The sequence below is a fragment of the Arachis ipaensis genome, chromosome B5 (genome assembly GCF_059453495.1).
Source record: "Arachis ipaensis isolate K30076 ecotype BB chromosome B5, ASM5945349v1, whole genome shotgun sequence".
Taxonomy (NCBI): domain Eukaryota; kingdom Viridiplantae; phylum Streptophyta; class Magnoliopsida; order Fabales; family Fabaceae; genus Arachis; species Arachis ipaensis.
Genome location: NC_142440.1, coordinates 67,277,188 through 67,301,504, shown reverse-complemented (window position 1 = coordinate 67,301,504; position 24,317 = coordinate 67,277,188). Strand labels below are relative to the sequence as shown.

The window sequence follows — 24,317 nt, the reverse complement described above, 5'->3', positions numbered from 1 at the left end:
TAATTTTCATCACCATTGATAAGGATAACTAGGATAGGACTCCCAGTTTTCATACCTTGCCAAGAGTTTTCTTAGTTATTGATTTACTAATTCCTGCAATTTATTTCTCTTGTTCAAACCTTTTCAAAACCTAAAAATACTATTTTCCATAACCAATAATAAATCATACTTCCCTGCAATTCCTTGAGAAGACGACCCGAAGTTTAAATACTTCAGTTTATAAATTTTATTGGGTTTGTTACTTGTGACAACCAAACTTTTGTACGAAAAAATTTTCTGTTGGTTTAGAAGCTATACTACCAACGCGATTATATTCTTATACAAATTCTTTACTAGCAGAAAATTAGTTCGTCACTTATCTACTAGCTCTTCTTCCTTAATCCTCATCCAAGCTATCATTAAGGATTTCTGACTCAAAGCGTCTGCTACTACATTCACCTTTCCAGGATGATAACTCAGCTCGAAATCATAATCTTTCAGCAACTCCATCCACCTCCTCTGACGCATATTTAGCTCTTTCTGATCAAATATGTACTTGAGACTCTTATGATTAGTAAAGACGCTAAACCTCACTCTATACAAGTGGTGTCTCCAAATCTTCAATGCAAACACAATCGCCGCTAATTCCAAGTCATGAGTGGGGTAATTCACCTCATGCGGTCTTAGCTGATGCGATGCATAGGCCACCACATTCCGATGTTGCATCAATACGCAACCCAAACCTTTCAGTGATGCATCATAATATACTTCAAATGTTTCATGCGGCTCCGGCAAGATCAAAATAGGTGCTGAAGTTAACTTCTGCTTCAAAGTCTAAAAATACTCTTCGCACTCCGACGTCCACACAAATGGCACCTCTTTCCTTGTTAACTTCGTCATTGGTAGTGCAATCCGAGAAAATCCTTCAATAAACCTTCGGTAATATCCGGATAAACCCAAAAAGCCCCTGACTTCTGTCACGATCGTCGATCTTTCCCATTCCATCACCGCTTCTACCTTCGAAGGGTCTACGGCTATTCCTCCTTTGCTCACCACATGACCTAAAAACTTCACTTCCTCCTTCCAAAACTCACACTTCGACAACTTAGCGTACAACTTTCGCTCCTTTAGGATTTGCAGCACAATCCTCAAGTGCTCCTCATGCTCTTTCACCGTCTTAGAATAAACTAAGATGCCATCTATGAAAAATACCATGAATTTGTCCAAAAAGGGACGAAACACTCTGTTCATGTAATCCATGAAAACAGCAGCTGCATTCGTTAACCCAAAGGACATTACCGCAAACTCGTAGGTCCATAGCGTGTTCTGAATGCAGTCTTAGGGATATCATCCTCTTTCACCCTTATCTGATGGTAACCGGATCTCAAATCTATCTTAGAAAATACTCCAGCTCCTTGCAGTTGATCCATCAAGTCATTTATTCTTGGCAGCGGGTACTTGTTCTTCACAGTCACTTTGTTCAACTATCTGTAATCCACAAACAATTGCATTCCTCCGTCTTTCTTTTTCACCAATAAAACTGGTGCTCCCCACAGTGATACACTCGGTCGAATGAACCTCTTGTTCAGAAGCTCTTTTAACTGAGTCATTAACTCTGCCAGCTCTATCGGAGCCATTCTATACGGCGTAATCAATACTGGTCTGGCTCCCGGCACCAATTCAATCGCAAACTCAATTTTTCTTTGAGGTGGAAATTCAGGAATATCATCCAGAAACACTTCCGAAAAATCTCTAACCACCGGTATCTGATCCAGGTTCTGAGCATCACCCAACGCATTAGCAGCCAACAGAATATAACCCTGATACTCCTTCCCACTACAATACACCATTACAGAGTTCAGGTAATTCCCCGTAGCTACCACTGCTCTATTCTCTCTTTCCGGCATAAACCGAATAGTCCGTTCAAAGCAATCCAACAAAACCCGATTCTTTGATAACCAATCAAACCCTAAAATCATCTCCAATCCAATCATTGGCAAATAGATCAAATCATGGATAAAGTCTCTACCCTCGAGTTTGAAACCTACTTGTCTACAACCTGACCTAGTCATAACTATCTGATGCGGAGTATGTACATGCAGATCAAAAGGTAACTCCGACACTTTCAAGCCTAATTCCTCAACTTTAGCAAACAAAATAAACGAATGCGAAGCTCCAGTATCATATAATGCAACTAAGGATTTATCACCAATTAGACATATACCTCTCATCAACGGATCTACCTTAGAAGCATCTTTGGTGTTCACAGCAAAGACTTGACCTTAATGCTGACTCTGGCCCGCATTCTGGTTCCTCCCACGAGTGCAATCCCTTGCAATGTGGCCAGGCAACCCACAATTGAAACAACCACCTAAACCAATTTTGCATGAGTCATAAGGATGGAAATTCCCACAACGTACACAAGTCAAATCCAGAGAATTCTTACTCTGATTTCCTCTCCCTTTAGCATACTGAAATTGAGTCCGAGTGTTCTTCCTGAAACTTCCTTGACCTTGAGGCGTATATCCGCCTCTTTTAAAGCTTTGACCTCTAGGATGGAAGTACATGCCACGCCCCCGACTAGAGCTCCCTCCATAAGTGTTCTTGGATGCCGCCACTGTCTTGGCATACTCCTCCACCACTCTAGCCTTATTCACCAAGTCGGAGAAGACACGGATCTCCATAGGCGCCACAACAGTCATAATGCTATCCTTTAAACCCCGCTGGTACTTAATGCACTTCCAGCTCTCGTAAGTCTTCAGGGCACCTTGACATACCCTAGAAAACCTACAGAGCTCCTCAAACTTGTTGGTATAATCTGCCACAGACATGGAACCTTGCTTTAGCTGCATCAGCTCCATCTCCTTCGCTTTCCTTGCAGACTCAGGGAAGTACTTCTTGTAAAAGTCCGTTCAGAACATATTCCACAGAACATCAGCATTCTATAGTTGTAACAAGCAACACTCTGCTTGCCACCAGGGCTGGGCCATTCTCGCAAGTTGATAAGCGGCAAACTCTATATACTGATTGAGTAGAACATGCTACGCCTGTAAAGCACGCTCCATGGCTTGGAACCAGTGATTTTCTTCAGTAGGATTAGTTGATCTTCGGAATGTTGGTGGATGAACCTTGAGGAAAGTCGCCAAAGTCATCAGAACACCTCCAGTGTTGTCTCCGTTTCCCTCTGCGTTATCATGAGCATTCCCTTCGCCGTTCCCATTTCTGTTGCCGTTCCCGGCCGGTTGACCTAGACTCTGCACAGCTTGCAGAGTCACAGCAGCATTTACTTCCATGGTATTAGCGAGATTCGCCATTGCTGCCATGAATTCGGCATGATTGTCAGCTGGTTGCTCATTCCTACTTTCTCAGGTACGCATTCGACCTCGCCCACGAGTGGCCATGTAGGGTTCCTGTCTACACCAAGCAATCGATATCAAGGTGATCAGTCTTAATATCAAAAGTATAGTGCTTCAATTATCCCAAACAGGCACTCACAAACAAGCATGCTATGCAATATCAAGCAGATAACCTAATAGCATCAAAGAAAAGACACACAGAGTATGCAATGAAGCACAATCGGTCCATCCCTCAGGCTCACGAGGACGAACCGCTCTGATACCACTAAATGTAACACCCTAATTAGCCTAAGCTTTACCTCGCGTCTTAAAGCAAAGATTAATCAGAGATTACGATAGTTCTAAGCTCATACGTAATATATTTATAGAAAGAATGATATAACTAGAAGCCCGATGAAGGATATAGCTCAAAAATAAGATTTCAAAGCGCAAAACGTACTAATGAAGTGTCCAACTTAAGGTGCAAGAAACAGATAAGATATAGCCAAATATAAGTATATAATATCATAGGAAACTAGCCACGGCTCGCGGAATTTAAGCAGGCTAGTCATATACAAGTATACAGAAACATAATAGTTTAAATATAGCTTATATAAGTTCTTCTCTCATAATACAAGCCTCTAGGCAAGGACAAAATGCAAAAGTGAGAGACATAAAAACAAAATAAACCAAAAAGACTCCAAAAGAATCCAAGATCCTCCACTTCTGTCACCATCCAAAGTAACTCACCGAGGTGGGTTGCGACCTGCATCTCAAAAACACAACAGAAATATGGTATGAGAACCGAAGGTTCTCAGTATAGTAACAGTGCCTAGTGATGTAGGATATAAGACCCCGAGATGCCAAAGGCAATCCTAAGCTCCATATCCATCACAAGATTCAACTTAAAGCATTCTAAAACAAATAGGCATAATCATATAAACATTAACTTAATTAAACCAGGTGAAATATCTTAGGGATTTCTACTCTAACCAAACACCGCTGTCCCACAGCCTTCACCAACCTATCCTTCATGCGATCCCATCGCCATCGCCTTCCGAACCTCCTCAAACCCAGCAGAAAGCACAAATAATATACAATGCAAGTAAAACACAAGTCTTGACATATAAAGCAATTAATTCAAATAGAAATTAGGCATGTTATACAAATAGGCAAGCCATTACAAGTAGACAAAGTATACAAACAGATAGAAAATGCAAATGATGAATGCCTGCCCTACTGGCCATGATATCACATTGTCGGTTTAACTGCCAACCCGACACATCTCCATAGAGATGTCGCCCTTCGGAGTCATCAATGGGAACCCCCGAGATATAGTACTCGGACCATTTTCCAGGGTTTTGCGCCTGCACGCTCTATTGATCCGAAGGATGCAAGCGGGATACTCTTGCCTCAGACCTCACATCTCAACGTAAGCGGGATTAACCACCATCCTTACGCCGCCGCCGCTACCTCGATGGGCGGGATTAACCACCGTCCCTGCCGGGCGCATAGCGTCTCATAATCTCAGTATAAATAATACTTCAATGGTTTTCAAAAAATATTTTCAATATATATATGGATCCATCATCTCAATCAGAGTCCTCGACTCACCACAACCACTGTAATTTCACATCTCAGTTCCAAACTCAGTAGTTCCTCAATTTTCGTCTCACACATCAACCATACAACACATAACACCAAGCCATCCTCAGCACACCAGAAACCTAGGCCTCCGTTTTCTAATTTATCATAAAATTATGTACTAGAACCTTTAAGTTATATTCCATGTTCTAATACTCAAAACTAGGCCCAAAAATCTTAAAATGGTATTAGAAAAGCTTACAACCGTGTTGGGAAGGTAGGATAGTTGAAAAACAAGTAAAATTTGAGAAACAGGGCATGTGCGGCCGCACAGGATTGTGTGCGTGCGCACACCCAGGAAATTTTTAAAAGTGTGCGTATGCACAGGTGTCAAAACTCAAAATAATCTATTCACTCGCACAACCTGTGCCAGCACTTCCAACAGACTGGCCTTCCCAAGGTGTGCCCACACGCTGTGCCAGCACTGCAAACAGAACGCAGTTTCCTGCCTGTGCATGCGCACAGGTGTGTGCATCCTCACAAGTCAAAATTCTTGTAGGGTGTGCGTCCGCACGAGGGTGTGCACCCGCACATATCAGAAAACATGAAATTCTGCAACTTTGCAGAATTTCAGATTTTTAACACCAACTTTGAATGATCATAACTTCCTCTACTAAATTTCAATTTTCACAAACTTTATATCGATTTAAAGGATTTTCAAGGATCTTTAATTCTAAACTAATTTCAATCAATTTTGAAAACCGAGGCAGAAGTTATGATCGAACAAATTTCATCAAAATTCCAAATTTACCAAAATTCACCATATACACAAATTCTTACCATACACATTCCAAATCATACCAAACCATTCACACGCCCATCTTTCATCAAAACGAACTTGTTGTGCCATAATACACCAACATTATCACATTTTCCTTCACATATCATCCTCCTCCTTCTCAACATCAATATATCACATAATACACATTCTAATCAATCTTCTCTCACATTTTCCAACCACTTTACCAATTCATCAATTCCAACATCACACATTTTATCATAATTCACTTATCAAATTCATACAATCAATCATCATCACCATATCATCATGAATTCACAAAAATCATCATACATCAACATTCACAACTCATCAACCATTATCATTCATACCTATCCTATAGGTCACTAGCCTAAGTGTCCATGAATATATATAATACATAGAGAAAACCGAAACCATACCTTGATCGATTTCCAATATGCCCTTAATCCAAAGTTGAGCACAAGCTAGGTTTTTCCAACACAATCCAAGCCACCAACAAGCTCCAACAAGTCCAACTACTCACCACTTCAAGCTATACCACACATAATTCATAATAATTCAACCTAGGGTTTCCATTTAAACATAAAATCACAAGGTTTTTGCGGCTCTTACTTCTTTCAACAGATTTGGATGTCAAAACCCAAGGCTAAGCAAGGCTTAGAGCAAACCTAAACATCCAAAATCACAAAAATTGATTTAACCCCAAAGCCCTAGGAACCGAAATTTTGGAGAGAAGAATAGAAAATATTTCAAGGTTACCTCTCCAGTTTTTTGTATGGCTTTTGTAGAGCTCTTCACGAGAAACACGCAGTCGCAAACGGTGCGGCGATCGGAGCTCTCTAGCTCAAGATATGAGCTCCGGAAGATTGAGGTGAATAGTGCTTCTTCTTCCTCTCTTCCCCTTTCTATTTTTTGAAGTGTGTGTGTATGTTTAATGGGGTTGTGGCTGGTTTGGTTCACTCAATGAGCCTTTTATATGTTGGGCTTTGTCCCAACTTGGGCCCAATCCAACCCGTTAGTGTGCCCGTTTGGCCCAATTTTGGGCCAAACCTTTAAAATTATCACCCGGTTTTCCATTTCTAATATTTTTCTAAAGTTTTTGGCTGTTTTCACTTTTTCTCATGCGGTACCGGGCAGACATGAACCGGTTCAACTGCCGATCCACGGTTTTTTACGGTTTTTTGCAGAAAGTACATTTTCTGACTCAGAAAGACCTACTGAGTCCGAAAATCACCTTTAAATCCTCAAATTCTCACTCTAACTTTTCAAAATCTAATCAGAGCAATTAATCACTTAATTAACTAGTTGATTAGTTGTAGTTCTTACATTCTCCCCACCAAATAAGAAATTTTTCCCTCAAAATTTGAATTACCTGAGAAAAGCTGGGGAAAATCCTTTCACATTTCAGACTCCAACTCCCAAGTATGCTTTTCAATTCCAGCCCGCTCCCAAGCAACTTTAACCAACGGAACATCCTTTCTTCGAAGCTTCTTCACACTAGTGTCATCGATCATCACTGGCGTTACTTGGAAGGTTAAGTTCTCCTTCAATTCGACCGATTCAGGCTCCAACACATGAGCCGCATCCGACGTGTACTTACAAAGTTGTGACACGTGGAATACGTCATGCAAGTTAAACAGATGAGGTGGTAAAGCTACTTGATACGCTACCGGCTCGAATCTCTTCAAAATCTCAAACGGTCCTATATATCTTGGGTTTAACTTTTTGGTCTTGATTGCTCTTCCAATCCCAGTCATCGGTGTAACCTTAAGGAATACGTGATCTCCCACTTCAAACTCTAATGGTTTCCTCCTCTGGTCCGCATAACTTTTCTGTCGACTTTAAGCAGTTAGAATCCTTGCACGAATCTTCTTAATGTTCTCAGTAGTCTTTGCTATTACATCAGGACCCAAAACACTTGCTTCACCAGATTCATACCAACAAAATGGAGACTAACACTTCCGTCCATACAAGGCTTCATATGGAGCCATCCCAATGCTCGCATGAAAGCTGTTGTTATACGCAAACTCCACTAATGGCATGTATCGGTCCCAACTTTCAGGTTGATCTAGAACACATGCTCTTAGCACATCTTCCAAGGTTTGAATAGTCCTTTCTGACTGTCCATCGGTTTGTGGATGATATTACGGTACTGAGACATAAATTAAATTCCACTAATTCAAAACATTAGCATGTCCTTATGCTTAGCTCAACGAGATAAAATAGATGAGTAGGGAAAAGTAAGACTCATGCAATGCAATGCAACCTATGTATGAATGCAACTATATGATTCTATCTACTTGGTTAAAAGTAAATAAGTTCTTCAAGACAGACATAAATTAAATTCCACTAATTCAAAACATACAGTAAAGACAAGTAAACTGTAAGAAGACAGCTCATGAAAGCAGGGAACATATAATTAAGCATTGAACCCTCACTGATGGTGTATATGCACTTTAATCACTCAAGTGTATGGGGTTAATCCCTCAACAAATATTTAATGTACCAATACAAACATCATGAGGTCTTTTCAAGGTTATAATGGGGCTAAGGTAAGGGTGAGGGTATATATATGGCTAAGTGAGCTATAAATTGAATCCTTGACTAACCTAAGCTCTCACCTATATACACACTTTACATACTTTTAAATTCATGCCTAGCTACCCAAAATTTCCAATTTTGCATTACATACTCATGCATCAACTTTTCTTTTAACTTTATCACATATGCATTGATCTTTTCATTAACTTAACTTAGCATTGGGGTAATTTTGTCCCCTTATTTATTTACTTATTTATTGTATATTTTTATATTTACTCAATGCACATGGATTTTTTTAATTTTTTTCTGGTCTCACATGAGTAGGTACCCAAATTCTCAATATTTTATCATTTAAACATTGTATACTTTCATTAACCCAAGTTTCCACAGTTTTCCCACACTTAATTGGAACACATCCTCTATCTTAAGCTAACCAAAGATTCAATTTAGGGTATTTAATTATTTTTCTGCTTAAGACTAGTGATGTGGTAAAGTATAGAACAAATGGGGATTAATAGGCTCAAAGTAGCTAACAAAGGTAAGTGAAAGGGTAGGCTATTTGGGATAAGTGAGTAAAACAAGTAATGGCCTCAATCATATGCATGCATATAACACATTAAACATTGGACATATAGGATGGAACAAAATAAAGATTACAATCATAGAGAAGAAAAACACACAAGAATAAAATTTTATGGTTAAATAGTGTAACCATGTAATTAAGCTCAAGTCTCACAGGTTGTGTGTTCTAGCTTTTAAACCATGTTCCAAATACAACTTCCAACAAGTTTAACAATAAAGTTTTGATTTAAATTAGTGAAATTTTTCAAAAATAAGGTCTTAAAAAAGAAACTTATTGTTTTTCAACCAAATAGAACATGCATGCAAATAACTATTACTATGCAATTTATCCTATCCTAACAAAAGAAAAATAAATAAATATCCTATTGGTGTTAAGAAAGAGAAATTACCTCCGGAAGTCAGGTGCTGACCGACCTCCCCACACTTAAAGCTTTGCACCATCCTCGGTGCCATCAGTCAGGAACAAAGGGGGCTGGTAGCAGAATCTCCATAGTTGGGAACGTCATGGCTCCCTGTGCTGGTAAATGAACTGGTGTCCGGGGTGTCTGGGTGTTTGTCAGGTGGGTGGTTACCAACAAGCAGCTCTTTGAGGTATGTAAATCGGCGCTTGTTACGGTGCTCTCTTCGCTTTCCCTGCCGGTCAAGCCGTTCCAACCTCTCAAGTATCTGAAGGAGCAATTGATTTATTGAAGGTGCTTGTGATGTGGAAGGAGAAGGGATATCTCCGGTTGGTTCTGCAGGCCGGCTAGTAGTTACTGCTGAAGGTCTGATGTATTTCCCGTTGGGGACGATCTGATCATCCCGTGGAATCATGTCCTTGGTGTTCCCAGTTCTGTAGGAGACTCCGGCTACGGAGAGGAGATTTGAAACCAAGGCGAAAAAAGGTAAGTTACCCACAATTTGTACGTGTCCCATGGCATGCCGGATATGTCTTGGTAAGTTGAGGGGCTGGTCTGTAAGGATACACCAGAGGAGAACAGCCATGTCTGCAGTGAAGGAGGACTCGTGAGTGCTCAGAAGAATGTAATGGGACATAATCTGTGCCCATACTCGAGCCCCCAAAGTGAGTACTGAAGCCAATATGCCCTTAGGTCGGGATTGATGGTATCCCTAGATCCATCTGCTGCCAGGTTGTGCGATAATTCTGAGAACGGCGTCCCAGTCCAATTGGTATGTCTGGCGCTTGAATGAGGCTTCTTGGAATGCGTCCAATCCTTCTGGAGTAGGGGGAAGATCTAGAGCTTGCTGAATAACCTCTTCAGTGATGGGGACTTACTTCTGACGGAGATAGACAGCCTGCAGGGTTGGCATGTGAAAATTGGAGTAGAATTCAACTACCCATGAAAGATTAACCTGCCGTGACTGTCTCTGTAAGAATTCTCATTGTCTGCGCTCAATCCGGGCTCAACAAACTCAACAACGTTGGTTAGGAGGATGAAAAGGGGCTCATTGTTATAGTTCCTCTCAGCCAGGATGGGAAACATCTGCTCACAGTAGCGGTTAGTGAACCGCACAGTGTCCTTGGCTGGAAAGGCTTTCTCTGTTTCATTGACCTTAATGATCCTCTTGACTCTCTTTGTTATCGGTTTTACTGCTGTTGAGAATGGTTCCGCAGCTTGTGCTTTTTTTGTTCCTCTCCTTGCCGGTGGTTTGGGAGTAGCTTTCTCTTTACCCTTCTTGGTGGCCATCCTGAAAAAGGAAAAGGAAAGTTACATTTAAAGCTAAGGGTTAAAGCAAGGAAGAGCACAGTACAAGTGATAATCAATGCCAAGGTAATGAAGATGTTGTGAACACATGGTCGCGACTACATGTGATCAGTTCATCAATGGAAATATAGTAAGTGCATGTTATGGCAATTATATGCAAGATGTTTTTTAGCATGCCGACAAAGGCAAGAGTAGCATAGGTCAAGCATTAATTGCCCAATTTGATTATCAAATATTTCAAACTAATAATCTGTTTTTGTTGACAATTAAATTCAATCAATAAAAAATTGAAAGGGATTTTTTGAAAAACAGGCATTAGAGTAGAAGAATAGAATAATTTAAAATTGCATAATGCCATACGGGCTTTTTCAGAAACACTTAGCATGCATCGTAAATATGTTATTGAAAGTATTAAATTTGAACATGCAAGTAACCCTTAAGAAGTAATATTAATTGTCAAACAATTCTTCAATAATCCACAAGCAAAATATAGAAGCAAATAATCACCCAATTAAATTTCTAACACCAATTAAAAGGATGTAAAAAGAAAAAGAAAAATAAAGAAAACATAGATAATGAAAGTAGAAAGAAGAAAGAAGAAGAAAACATAAATAAAAGTAATAATGGAAAAGTAAAAAGGGAAGAAGAAAAGAAAAGAACCTTGATTGATGAAGATTAAGAGTGAAAGAAGAAAGGAAAAAATAGAAAGGAATAAAGAAGAAAGAAGGAAGAGGGAAGAAAGAATTAGGATTGGGGGAGAAAAGATAAGATTTTTGGCGTACACCTAGTAAAACTGTGCGTCGCATGTGACGCGGACGCGTGCATCACGCATTCGCATGGGTTGTGCAATTTTCAAGTGACGCGTACGCGTGGGGCATGCGTACGCGTGACATGATTTGTGCTATTGGCGCAAGAGCAGCCTTGCACACGCACAACTCTCTGTCTCATACGCACTATTGCCACAAATTCAACTGACGCGTAGGCATGTGGGACGCGCACGCTTCGATGGCCTGGTTGGAAAAAATGACGTGAACGCGTCAGGGACACGTACGTTCGATACGGCTTGTACTTCCAGCACCATTCCAGCACCAGGCCATCACAACTTTCTGTCTAAACACATTTTTACGCCGAATAGCAGGGTCACGCGTACGCGTGGGCGACGCGTACGCGTGAATGGCTGATTTTCGAATGACGCGAACGCGTCAGGGACGCATTCGCATGGGCGTGTCTGTGCCTAAGGCACGCCTCCAGCCATGCTCTCGCATAACTCTCTGTTCAATCCCCTTTTTCACGCATGCACATATGACGCGAACGCGTCATCGACGCTTGCGCGTCGTGTGCTATTATTATTATTTTTTTATATATATATGCAGAATGCAAAATGAAGATGCTAATACAGATGTTATAAATGACACTAATAAACATAAAGAAAAATAAAACTAAGACTAAAAAGGAACGACCATACCATGGTGGGTTGTCTCCCACCTAGCACTTTGCTTTTACGTCCTTAAGTTGGACGGTCTTCAGGCTCATGCTGCTTATGTTGGTGGGTCTTCCAAGAGGAAGACCTCTAGTTCTTTGTGTTCCTTCATCTTATCACCATGATAAGGATTTAGGCAATACCCATTGACCTTGATGAAATTGGGACTTGAAGGATGACTCAGGTGGAAGACTCCATATGGCTCTGCCTTCTCGATTCTGTAGGTTCCTTCCCATCTAGATCTCAGCTTTCCTGGCATGAGTCTCAGCCTGGAGTTGTAAAGGAGAACCAAATCTCTAGGTCTGAACTCTCTTTTCTTAATATGCTTGTCATGCACAACCTTCACCTTCTCTTTGTATAATCTGGCATTGTCATAAGCTTCGAGGCGAAGGGTTTCTAGTTCTGCCAGTTGTAGCTTCCTTTCAGCGCCAACTTTCTCAAATCCCATGTTGCACTCCCTCACAGCCCAGAAAGCCTTGTGTTCTACCTCTACTGGAAGGTGGCAAGCCTTTCCGTACACTAAGCAGAAGGGGCTCATCCCAATGGGTGTCTTGTACGCTGTCCGATATGCCCAGAGCGCATCAACAAAGTCTGGTGCTCTAGTCCTTCCTATGAGGCTTTACTATCTTCTCTAGAATGTGTTTTATCTCTCTGTTAGGCACTTCTGCTTGTCCATTGGTCTGGGGATGATAAGCTGTTGCTACTTTGTGAACTATCCCATGCTTTTTCAGTAGTCCTGCTAATCTCCTGTTACAAAAGTGAGTGTCTTGATCACTCACGATTGCTCGTGGTGATCCAAAGCGACAAATAATATGGTTTCTAACAAAGGAAATAACAGTGTTAGCATCATCAGTACGGGTAGGAATGGCTTCCATCCATTTAGAGACATAATCTACAGCTAACAATATATAAAGGTAACCATTAGTGTTTGAAAATAGACCCATGAAGTCAATGCCCCAAACATCAAAAATTTCACAGAAAAGCATAATTTCTTGAGGCATCTCATCCCTCTTGGATATATTACCAAATCTTTGGCATGGGGAACAAGATTTGCAAAAGGCAGCAGCATCTTTAAAAAGAGTAGGCCACCAGAATCCACAGTCTAAAATTTTTCTAGCTGTTTTTTGAGGGCCAAAATGTCCTCCACTCTTAAAAAGTGGCAGGTCTCTAAAATGGACTGAAATTCTGATTGGGGCACACACCTTCTAATTACCTGGTCAGCTCCACACCTCCATAAATATGGGTCATCTCATACATAATATTTGGACTCGCTTTTCAGCTTGTCTCTTTGATGCTTAGTAAAATTAAGAGGGAAAGTATGGCTAACTAGATAATTAGCTACAGGTGCGTACCAAGGAACTACTTTAGATACTGCATGCAAGCTATCAAATGGAAAAGCATCATTGATAGGAGTGGAGTCATCCTTAATGTGCTCAAGGTGACTCAAGTGGTCTTCCACTAAATTCTGGTTACCACTCCTATCCTTAATTTCTAAATCAAATTATTGCAGCAACAGTATCCAACGTATTAGCCTTGGTTTAGACTCTTTTTTAGCTAATAAATACTTTAGAGCTGCATGGTCTGAGTACACTACCACCTTAGTACCAAGTAAATAGGCTCGAAATTTATCCAGAGCAAAAGCAATAGCCAGAAGTTCTTTCTCAGTGGTGGTGTAATTAGACTGAGCAGCGTCTAAGGTCTTAGACACATAAGCAATTACGAAAGGATCCTTACCTTTGCGCTGAGCCAGCGTCGCTCCTACTGCATGGTTGGAGGCATCACACATAATCTCAAAAGGCTGGCTCCAGTCTGGTCCTCTCACAATTGGAGCTTGAGTTAGGGTGATCTTCAGCTTATCGAATGCTTGCATGCAATCCTCACTCAGCTCGAACTCAATATCTTTCTGCAGCAATCTGGATAAAGGCAATGCTACCTTACTGAAGTCCTTGATAAATCTCCTGTAGAAACCTACATGGCCCAAGAATGAACGGACTTTCCTCACAGAGGAGGGGTAAGGTAAACTAGAAATGGGCATCTACCTTTGCTGGATCTACAGAAATACTGGTATTAGAGACAACATGTCCTAGTACAATACCTTGTTTTACCATAAAGTGACATTTTTCAAAATTTAAAACAAGGTTTGAACTGACACACCTGTCTAATACTCTAGATAAACTATCCAAGGAAAGGCTAAATGAATCACCATATACGCTAAAATCATCCATGAAAACTTCCATACAGATTTCAATAAGATCTGAAAAGATACTCATTATGCATCTTTGGAAAGTAGCCGGTGCATTACATAAGCCAAATGGCATCCTTTTGTATGCATACGTTCCAAAGAGACATGTAAAAGTAGTCTTCTCCTGATCTTCAGGAGCTATATGAAATTGAAAGTAGCCTGTATAACCATCCAAAAAGCAATAATGCGATTCACCTGACAGTCGATCAAGCATCTGATCAATAAAAGGCAAGGGGTAATGATCCTTGCGAGTAGCTTGGTTGAGACGCCTATAGTGAATGCAAACTCTTCATGAATTCTGGACTCTAGTTGTCAGGAGCTCTCCATGCTCACTCTTTACCGTTGTGACTCCAGACTTCTTGGGCACCACTTGTACTGGACTGACCCATTCGCTGTCTGAGATGGGATAAATGATATCTGCTTCAAGTAGCCTGGTCACTTCTTTCTTGACAACTTCTAAGGTGGTGGGATTCAATCTTCTTTGTAGTTGACGGACAGGCTTTGCTCCCTCTACTAAGAATATTCTGTACTCACAAACTTGAGGGCATAAGCTCCACCCAATTGCTTTCTTATGTTTTCTCAGCACATTAAGCAGCTGCTCCTCTTGTTGGGAAGTGAGTTCCCTTGCAATGATAACTGGGAGCTTCTAATTATCCTCAAGATAAGCATACTTGAGGTGGGGTGGAAGGGGCTTTAATTCTAATTTCTGCTCATGGCTAGGCTCTGGATTATCTGGAACTAGTGATAATGGCAAAGTGCCCTCATTGTGTTCAGAGGGTGTCCCCACACTTGGACCTTACTCCATGTACTTCTCTTCTACTTCTTCTTGGTGAACTTCAGCTGCAGTTTCATGAATGATGTCGCATTGGAAGATAGAATGATCTTTCGGAGGGTGCTTCATAGCTTCATTTAAACTGAAACTCACTGCTCTGCCATCTATCTCAAAGGAGTAAGTTTCTGAGAATGCATCCAGCTTGAACTTTGAAGTCTTCAGGAATGGTCTTCCAAGAAGGATTGATGATGGTCTTCCTGAGTCATTAGGGGGCATTTCCAAGATATAGAAGTCAATGGAAAATGTGAGCCCCTTAATGCTCACTAGCACTTCTTTAGCAATTCCGACTACTGTAATAATGCTTTTATCTGCTAACACAAAACGAGCTGCCGACCTTTTTAAGGGAGGGAGCCTCAAAGCATCATATATAGACAATGGCATTATACTAACACACGCTCCTAAATCACACATACAGTCAGAAAATATTACACCTCCAATGGTACAGTTAACTATGCATGGACCTGGGTCACTACATTTTTCAGGTATACCCCCCATTAAAGCAGATATAGAACTACCTAAAGGAATAGTTTCTAATTCATTAATTTTATCTTTATGTATGTACAAATCCTTCAGAATCTTTGCATATTTAGGCACTTGCTGAATAACATCAAAAAGGGGAACAGTTACCTCAATCTTTTTGAAAATTTCTACCATTTTGAGATCAGGTTCTATCTACTTTCTGGGCTTCCGTGCAAGGTGTGGAAATGGGATAGAAATGGCACCACTTGTAGCTTCTGCGTTTGTTGGTGCTTCATTCCTTGGTTGACGAGGGGGCATGTTCTGGTGGGTTTGGCTCCTCCTAATTTCTTTGTTGCAGTGTAGTTCTGGACCTCAAAGTGATGGAATTGATGCCACCCTTGGGGTTAGGTAAGGGTTAAAAAGAAATTCCACTGGAGCTTGAAGGATGGTTGGTGGAATTAGGTAATGAATCTATCCGGGAGACGAGATCTTGTAAAGTGGCATTCAGACCATTTAAGGTAGAGTTCGGTGTAGTCTGCATGTCTTGTTGTCCTTGTGCAAGAGAATGGAGCATCTCGTCATTTGATGAGGAAGTAAGATAAGTGATCTGAGGAACCTGTTGTTAGTTGTGCTGGGGTCCTTGGGATTGCCTTAGGTGAGGTGCTCTGTAAGGCTGGTTCTGATTCTGCTATCTGTTGTTGTTATTCCACCTCTGATTTCCATTGTTGTCTCTGCCTCTTCTGTTATAGTTGTCCCTCCAGCCATGGTTGAAATTATCTCTCCAGCCCTGGTTGGAGTTGTCCTGCCACCCTTGGTTATAATTTTTACCTTGGTTGTAATTGTCGCCCTGTTGATTCTATCATTGATTCGGGCGGTCATAGAAGTTATGAGTGGCGGCTACGGCGTTGTCATCTTGTTGGAGCTGCGGGCACTCATCAGTGTAGTGACTATAATCAGCACAAATTCCACATACTCTTTGGGGGACCAACTGTTGACTTTGTTGTGGTGGGGAGGTTGTTGTTGTTGTTGTTGATTCAACTGCATCTGCTTCAGTAGGTTGGTCATTTCACATATAGCTGGTGTAACGGCAGTAGTCTCAGTGCTAGAGGAAACCTCTGTAATAGCCTTTGAGTGGCTGTTCCTATGCCTATGATTCTGAGTGGACTCAGCTAAGTCGCTGATCAGTTGTCATACTTCATCTGCGGTCTTGTACTTTTTCAGAGAACCATTACTAGCACCATCCAATGTAGTCTTATCCCGAGACTTCATGCCTTGAGTGAAGTAGCTGATCAACACTAGCCTGTCAATCATGTGGTGAGGGCATGCGTCTAGTAGGTTCTTGAAACGCTCCTAGTACTTATAAAGAGTCTCCGATTTGCCTTGAATAATGCAGGAGATCTCCATCCTCAATCTATCTGTAACTTCAGCTGGAAAGTATTTTTCCAAGAATTTTCTCCTGAGCGTGTCCCTGTTGGTAACAATTGTTTTAGGTTGGGAGTTGTACCACTCCCTCACCTTTCCCTCAAGAGAAAACGGGAAGGCAGTTAACAGAATAGAAGTTTCATCTGCACCATGACGCCTAACAGTAGAACAGGCTGTCTGAAAATCCCTGAGGTGCTTGATAGGCTCCTGAGCATGGTAAGCCATGAAACTTGGGCATCAAGTTGATTAATGCAGTCTTCAATTCAAAATCTGCAGCCAGATTTGGGTGACGCACTTGATACGGTTGCAGGGTAAAGTCTGGGGATCCCGCCTTCTGGAGAGTGATCCTCCTAGGTGCTGCCATACTATTTGTACGTGAATCAACTGAATCAGTAGTAGAGAAGCTTGTTTCTCCCTCAGATGGCAGTTCAGATTCGCCTTTAGATGAGACTGGTGAATCGATAACAATCACTTCACCACCCTCAGAGGCTAACCGACGCCGAGCTCACCTAATACGTGAAATAGTTCTTTCAATTTCAGGATCAAATGCGGCTAAGCTCGGATCAGGCAGTGAACGCGTCATTCAATGAAAGAAACATATAGCTCAAGGTAAATAAATAAAATAAAATATGCAAATAAATAAAATTAAAAATATTTACACCAACTAATAATTTAGCACACAATTGCAACTCTCCGGCAACGGCGCCAAAAATTGACGAGGGGGCGGAAGTCGGCCAATTAAGAAATCAATATAGGAAATACGTTGCGAGTATAGCTCTTAACCAGCTAAAATCCGCCTCGTCAATTTAGAAAGGTTGTCACAAAAGTTTAGAATAAAAATACTGGGAGTATGAGTCCTAGGTCGTCTCCCAACGAGTTGCCAAAAAGGGTGCTAATTTATTAATCAGCGGTTTTCCGAGAGATTTTGAGAGTTGAATAACAGAAAATAAACAATTGTAAATAAATGAAATGAAAATTAAAAGGAATTTATATTATTCAAAATAAAAAGCCTTGACTGGGGGAATGATTAATTGGAAGTTCTATCCTTGTTGGAATTCTCCCAAGTGTAGTATAAAGAGGTTGTTGTTTTCACTTAGTTAACCCTTACTAAATAAAGAAAAGTCAAGTGATTGAGCTGACTCTTATTCACAAATCCTAGTCCTTTCCCTTAGGAAGGTCTAGCGTTAGTAAATACAGAATCAGCCAACAACTTCCAATTTAACTAATCACTTAAGCATTCCAACTCAAGTGTCTCCTTTTAATCAACCCCCATGTCAAGTAGGGAATCTACTCCATTGACATGAAAATAATACTCATAAAAATATAAGAAGAAGACATGATGAATTAAATGAAATAGGGATTGAAAATTAATTAAAGGGAAAAGTAATTCTCTGTATTAATAAATCCAAAATGCAACATACCTATCTGAATAGGGTTAATAAGTAATTGAAAGAGTAAAGGAATAAGGAAACAAACTAGAATAGTAACTTCAACGGAGGTGATGACTCTTCAATATACAAATCCAAAGCGAAAGCATAAAACTAATAAACTATGAATGTAAAGAAAACCTAGAGGACGAGTAATTTCTCTTTAGATTCAGATCTAAAACTCTAAAACTATCCTAATGTGAATGTGTGTTGAGTCTCCGCATGTTTCCTGGCTTTAGTATGTGTTTCTGGGCCAAAAACTAGGTCAAAATTCGGCCCAAAATTGCCCCCAGCGTCTTCTGTTAATTTTGCAGATCGCGCATGTCACGCGTACGCGTCAGTCACGCGTATGCGTCGCTGGTCATTTTGGCGTGTCACGCGTTTGCGTCAAGCACGCGCATGCGTCATCTTGCAGAACTCCAATCAACGCGTACGCGTCAGGCACGCGCACGCGTCACCGCAAATTTCTCCATGTCGCGCGCACGCGTGAGCCATGCGTGCGCGTCGATGCTCGCTGGTTATCTCCTTAGTTTCTTGTGTTTCTTCCATTTTTGCAAGCTTCCTCTCCATTTCCTAAGCCATTCCTGCCCTATAAAGCCTGAAACACTTAACACATGGATCACGGCATCGAATGGTATAAAGGAGAATTAAAATACACAATTTAAAGACTTCTAGGAAGCAAGTTTTCTACCATAGAACAAAACTAGGAAGGAATTGTAAAATCATGTAAATCATATGAAAAAGTGGGTAAGGACTTGACAAAAATCACAAAATTGAGCACAAGATAAACCATAAAATAGTGGTTTATCAACCTCCTCACACTTAGATATTACCATGTCCTCATGCTTAGCTCAAGAAGATAAAATAGATGAGTAGGGAAAAGTAAGATTCATGCAATGCAATGCAACCTATGTATGAATGCAACTATATGATTCTGTCTACTTGGTTAAAAGTAAATAAGTTCTTCAAGACAGACATAAATTAAATTCCACTAATTCAAAAAGTACAGTAAAGACAAGTAAATTGTAAGAAGACAGCTCATGAAAGTAGGGAACATAGAATCAAGCATTGAACCCTCACTGATGGTGTATATGCACTTTAATCACTCAAGTGAATGGGGTTAATCACTCTAGTCTTCCTTAGTCATGCTTTCTAAACTTTGTTCTTCACCTAACCAATCAACAAATATTTAATGTACCAATGCAAACATCATGAGATTTTTTCAAGGTTGTAATGGGGCTAAGGTAAGGGTGAGGGTATATATATGGCTAAGTGAGCTATAAATTGAATCCTTGACTAACCTAGGCTCTCACCTACGTACACACTTTACATACATTTAAATTTATGCCTAGCTACCCAAAATTCCCAATTTTGCATTACATACTCATGCATCAACTTTTCTTTTAACTTTATCACATATGCATTGATCTCTTCATTAACTTAACTTAGCATTAGGGTAATTTTGTCTCCTTATTTATTTACTTATTTATTGTATATTTTTGGATAAAAATTTTTATTTTTATTTTTTTTATAAATAGAAAAATAAACATAACTTATCAATGCACATGGATTTTTTTAATTTTTTTTTGGGTCTCACATGAGTAGGTACCCAAATTCCCAATATTTTATCATTTAAACATTGTATACTTTCATTAACCCAAGTTTCCACAGTTTTTCCACAGTTAATTGGCACACAATCTCTATCTTAAGCTAACCAAAGATTCACTTTGGGGTATTTAATTGTTTTTCCGTTTAAGGCTAGTGATGTGGTAAAGTATAGAACAAATGGGGATTAATAGGCTTAAAGTGGCTAACAAAGGTAAGTGAAAGGGTAGGCTATTTGGGATAAGTGAGCAAAACAAGTAATGGCCTCAATCATATACATGCATATAACATATTAAACATTGGACATATAGGATGGAACAAAATAAAGATTACAATCATAGAGAAGAAAAACACATAAGAATAAAATTTTATGGTTAAATAGTGTAACCATGTAATTAAGCTCAAGTCTCACAGGTTGTGTGTTCTAGCTTTTAAACCATGTTCCAAATACAACTTCCAACAAGTTTAACAATAAAGTTTTGATTTAAATTAGTGAAATTTTTCAAAAATAGGGTCTTAAAAAAGAAACTTATTGTTTTTCAACCAAATAGAACATGCATGCAAATAACTATTACTATGCAATTTATCCTATCCTAACAAAAGAAAAATAAATAAATATCCTATTGGTGTTAAGAAAGAGAAATTACCTCTGGAAGTTAGGTACTGACCGACCTCCCCACACTTAAAGCTTTGCACCGTCCTCGGTGCCATTAGTCAGGAACAAACGGGGGCTGGTAGCAGTATCTCCACAGTTGGGACCGTCATGGCTCCTTGTGCTGGTAAATGAAGTGGAGTCCGGGGTGTTTGGGTCTTTGTCAGGTGGGTGGTTACCAACAAGAAGCTCCTTGAGGTATGTAAATCGGCGCTTGTTACAACGCTCTCTTCGGTTTCCCTGCCGGTCAAGCCGGTCCAACCTCTCAAGTATCTGAAGGAGCAATTGATTTATTGAAGGTGCTTGTGCTGTGGAAGGAGAAGGGATATCTCCGGTTGGTTCTGCAGGTCGGCTAGTAGTTGCTGCTGGAGGTCTGATGTATTTCTCGTTGGGGACGATCTGATCATCCCGTGGAATCATGTACTTGGTGTCCCCAGCTCTATAGGAGACTCCGGCTACGGAAATGAGATCTGAAACCAAGGCGGAAAAAGGTAAGTTGCTCACAATTTGTACGTGTCCCATGGCATGTTGGATTTGTCTTGGTAAGTTGAGGGGCTGGTCTATAAGGATACACCAGAGGAGAACATTCATGTCTGCAGTGAAGGAGGACTCGTGAGTGCTCGGAAAGACGTAATGGGACATAATATGTGCCCATACTCGAGTCCCCAAAGTAAGTGCTGAAGCCAATATGCCCTTAGGTCAGGATCGATGGTATCCCTAGATCCATCTGCTGCCAAGTTGTGCGATAATTCTGAGAACGGTGTCCCAGTCAAATTGGTATGTTTGGCACTTGAATGAGGCTTCTTAGAATGCGTCCAATCCTTCTGGAGTAGGGGGAAGATCTAGAGCATGCTGAATAGCCTCTTCAGTGATGGGGACTTACTTTTGACGGACATAGACAGACTGCAGGGTTGGCATGTGAAAATTAGAGTAGAATTCAACTAACCATGAAAGATTAACTTGCCGTGGCTGTCTCTGCAAGAATTCCCATTGTCTGCGCTCAATCCGGGGCTCAACAAACTCAACAATGTTGGTCGGGAGGATGAGAAGGTGCTCATTGTTATAGTTCCTCTCAGCCAGGATGGGAAACATCTGCTCACAAAAGCGGTTAGTGAACCGCGCAGTGTCCTTGGCTGGAAAGGCTTTCTCTGTTTCATTGACCTTAATGATCCTCTTGACTCTCTTTGTTGTCGGTTTTACTGCTGTTGAGGATGGTTCTGCAGCTAGTGCTCTTTTTGTTCCTCTCCTTGCCGGTGGTTTGGGAGTAGCTTTCTCTTTACCCTTCTTGGTGGCCATCCTGAAAAGGGAAAAGGAAAGTTACATTTGAAGCTAAGGATTAAAGCAAGGAAGAGCAGAGTACAAGTGATAATCAATGCCAAGGTAATGAAGATGTTGTGAACACATGGTCGCGACTACATGTGATCAGTTCATCAATGGAAATATAGCAAGTGCATGTTATGGCAATTATATGCAAGATGTTTATTAGCATGCCGGCAAAGGCATGAGTAGCATAGATCAAGCATTAATTGCCTAATTTGATTATTAAATGTTTCAAACTAATAATCTATTTGTATTGACAATTAAATTCAATCAATAAAAAATTGAAAGGGGTTTTGTGAAAAACAGGCATTAGAGTAGAAGAATAGAATAATTTAAAATTGCACAATACGATACGGGATTTTTCACAAACACTTAGCATGCATCGTAAATATGTTATTGAAAGTATTAAATTTGAACATGCAAGTAACCCTTAAGAAGTAATATTAATTGTCAAACAATTCCTTAATAATCCACAAGCAAAATATAGAAGCAAATAATCACCCAATTAAATTTCTAACACCAATTAAAAGGATGTAAAAAGAAAACAAAAAATAAAGAAAACATAGATAATAAAAGTAGAAAGAAGGAGGAAGAAGAAAACATAAATAAAAGTAATAATGGAAAAGTAAAAAGGGAAGAAAAAAAGAAAAGAACCTTGATTGATGAAGATTAAGAGTGAAAGAAGAAAGGAAAAAATAGAAAGGAATAAAGAAAAAATAAGGAAGAAGGAAGAATTAAGAAGAGAGAAGAAAGAATTAGGATTGGGGGAGAAAAGATAAGATTTTTGGCGTACACCTAGTAAAATTGTGTCGCATGTGACGCGGACGCGTGCATCACGCGTTCGCGTGGGTTGCGTAATTTTCAAGAGATGTGTACGCGTGGGGCACGTGTACGCGTGACATGATTTGTGCTATTGGCGCGAGAGCAGCCTTGGGCACGCACAACTCTCTGTCTCATACGGACTATTGCCACAAATTCAACCGACGCGTGCACGTGAGGGACGCGCACGCGTCGATGGTCTGGTTGGGAAAAATGACGCGATTGCTTCAGGGACGCGTACGCGTGATACGGCTTGTGCTTCCAGGACCATTCCAGCACCAGGCCATCACAACTTTCTGTCTAAACACATTTTTACGCCGAATAGCAGGGTCACGCGTATGCATGGGCGACGCGTACGCATGAATGGCTGATTTTCGAATGACACGGACGCGTCAGGGACGCGTTCACGTGGGCGTGTTTGTGCCTAAGGCATGCCTCCAACCATGCTCCCGCATAACTCTCTGTTGATTCCCCCTTTTTCACGCATGCACATATGACGCGAACACGTCATCTACGCTTGCGCGTCGTGTGCTATTATTATTTTTTTTATATATATGCAGAATGCAAAATGAAGATGCTGATGCAGATGTTATGAATGACACTAATAAACATAAAGAAAAATAAAACTAAGACTGAAAAGGAACGAACATACCATGGTGGGTTGTCTCCCACCTAGCACTTTACTTTTACGTCCTTAAGTTGGACGGTCTTTAGGCTCATTCTGCTTATGTTGGTGGGTCTTCCAAGAGGAAGACTGATAAACCCATATTTCATGAGTTCTTTTGTGCTTAATTTGAGTGATTTATACAATCCTTCACCTACTTATTCACATTAATTGCATGGTTTTACTCTCCCTTCCTTATTACGTGATGTATGTGAACAACATGTTTCCTAAGCTTTAAAATTAATTATTTTAATTACCTTTATTTCCATTCGATGCCGTGATTAGTGTGTTGAGTAGTTTCAGATTTTCTAAGGCAAAATGACTTAAAGGATGGAAAAGAAAACATACAAAATAGTAAGGAGAAGGCAAAACGGAGCTTTAAAGAAACTGGTATCCACGCGACCGCATGGACGAAGCGATCGCTTGCCAAGCCCGAATCAGCAGCAACGCGGCCGCATGACTGACGCGACCGCGCGCCTTAAGCAGAACGCACATGACGCGGTCGCATGACTGACGCGACCGCGTGGCAAGGAAAAGCTCCGAATGACGCGACCGCGTGACCCACGCAGACGCGTGACAGAGGCCACGTATCAGAATTTGCAGAAAACGCTCTTAGCGATTTCTGAAGCCCTTTTTGGCCCAGATCCAAGTACAGACAGCATAGACCAGAGGTTATAAAGTGTGGGAATGCATCCATTCATAGAGGGCTTGCATATATTTTACTTTTCAATGATTTAGATTTAGTTGATAGGGAGATCTTCTCCTCTCTCTCTTTTAGGATTAGGATTTAGGATTTTTTCTTGCTTTAAGAGTGTCTCTCAATCCAGGTTTTACGTTCCTTTGTTTTA

General features: G+C 40.6%; 3 protein-coding genes across 3 annotated transcripts; all 3 read right to left on the bottom strand.

The window, feature by feature from the left end:
• Positions 1-1,463: 1,463 nt before the first annotated feature.
• On the bottom strand, positions 1,464-2,210 carry LOC148564513 (uncharacterized). Its single transcript, XM_088487049.1, has one exon. The coding sequence runs from the start codon at positions 2,208-2,210 to the stop codon at positions 1,464-1,466; it is 747 nt and encodes a 248-aa protein (XP_088343175.1).
• A 51-nt stretch (positions 2,211-2,261) lies between these two features.
• On the bottom strand, positions 2,262-2,840 carry LOC148564512 (uncharacterized). Its single transcript, XM_088487048.1, has one exon. It carries the CDS (start codon positions 2,838-2,840, stop codon positions 2,262-2,264), a length of 579 nt encoding a protein of 192 aa, XP_088343174.1.
• A 4,275-nt stretch (positions 2,841-7,115) lies between these two features.
• On the bottom strand, positions 7,116-7,475 carry LOC148564511 (uncharacterized). Its single transcript, XM_088487047.1, has one exon. The coding sequence runs from the start codon at positions 7,473-7,475 to the stop codon at positions 7,116-7,118; it is 360 nt and encodes a 119-aa protein (XP_088343173.1).
• Positions 7,476-24,317: the final 16,842 nt, after the last annotated feature.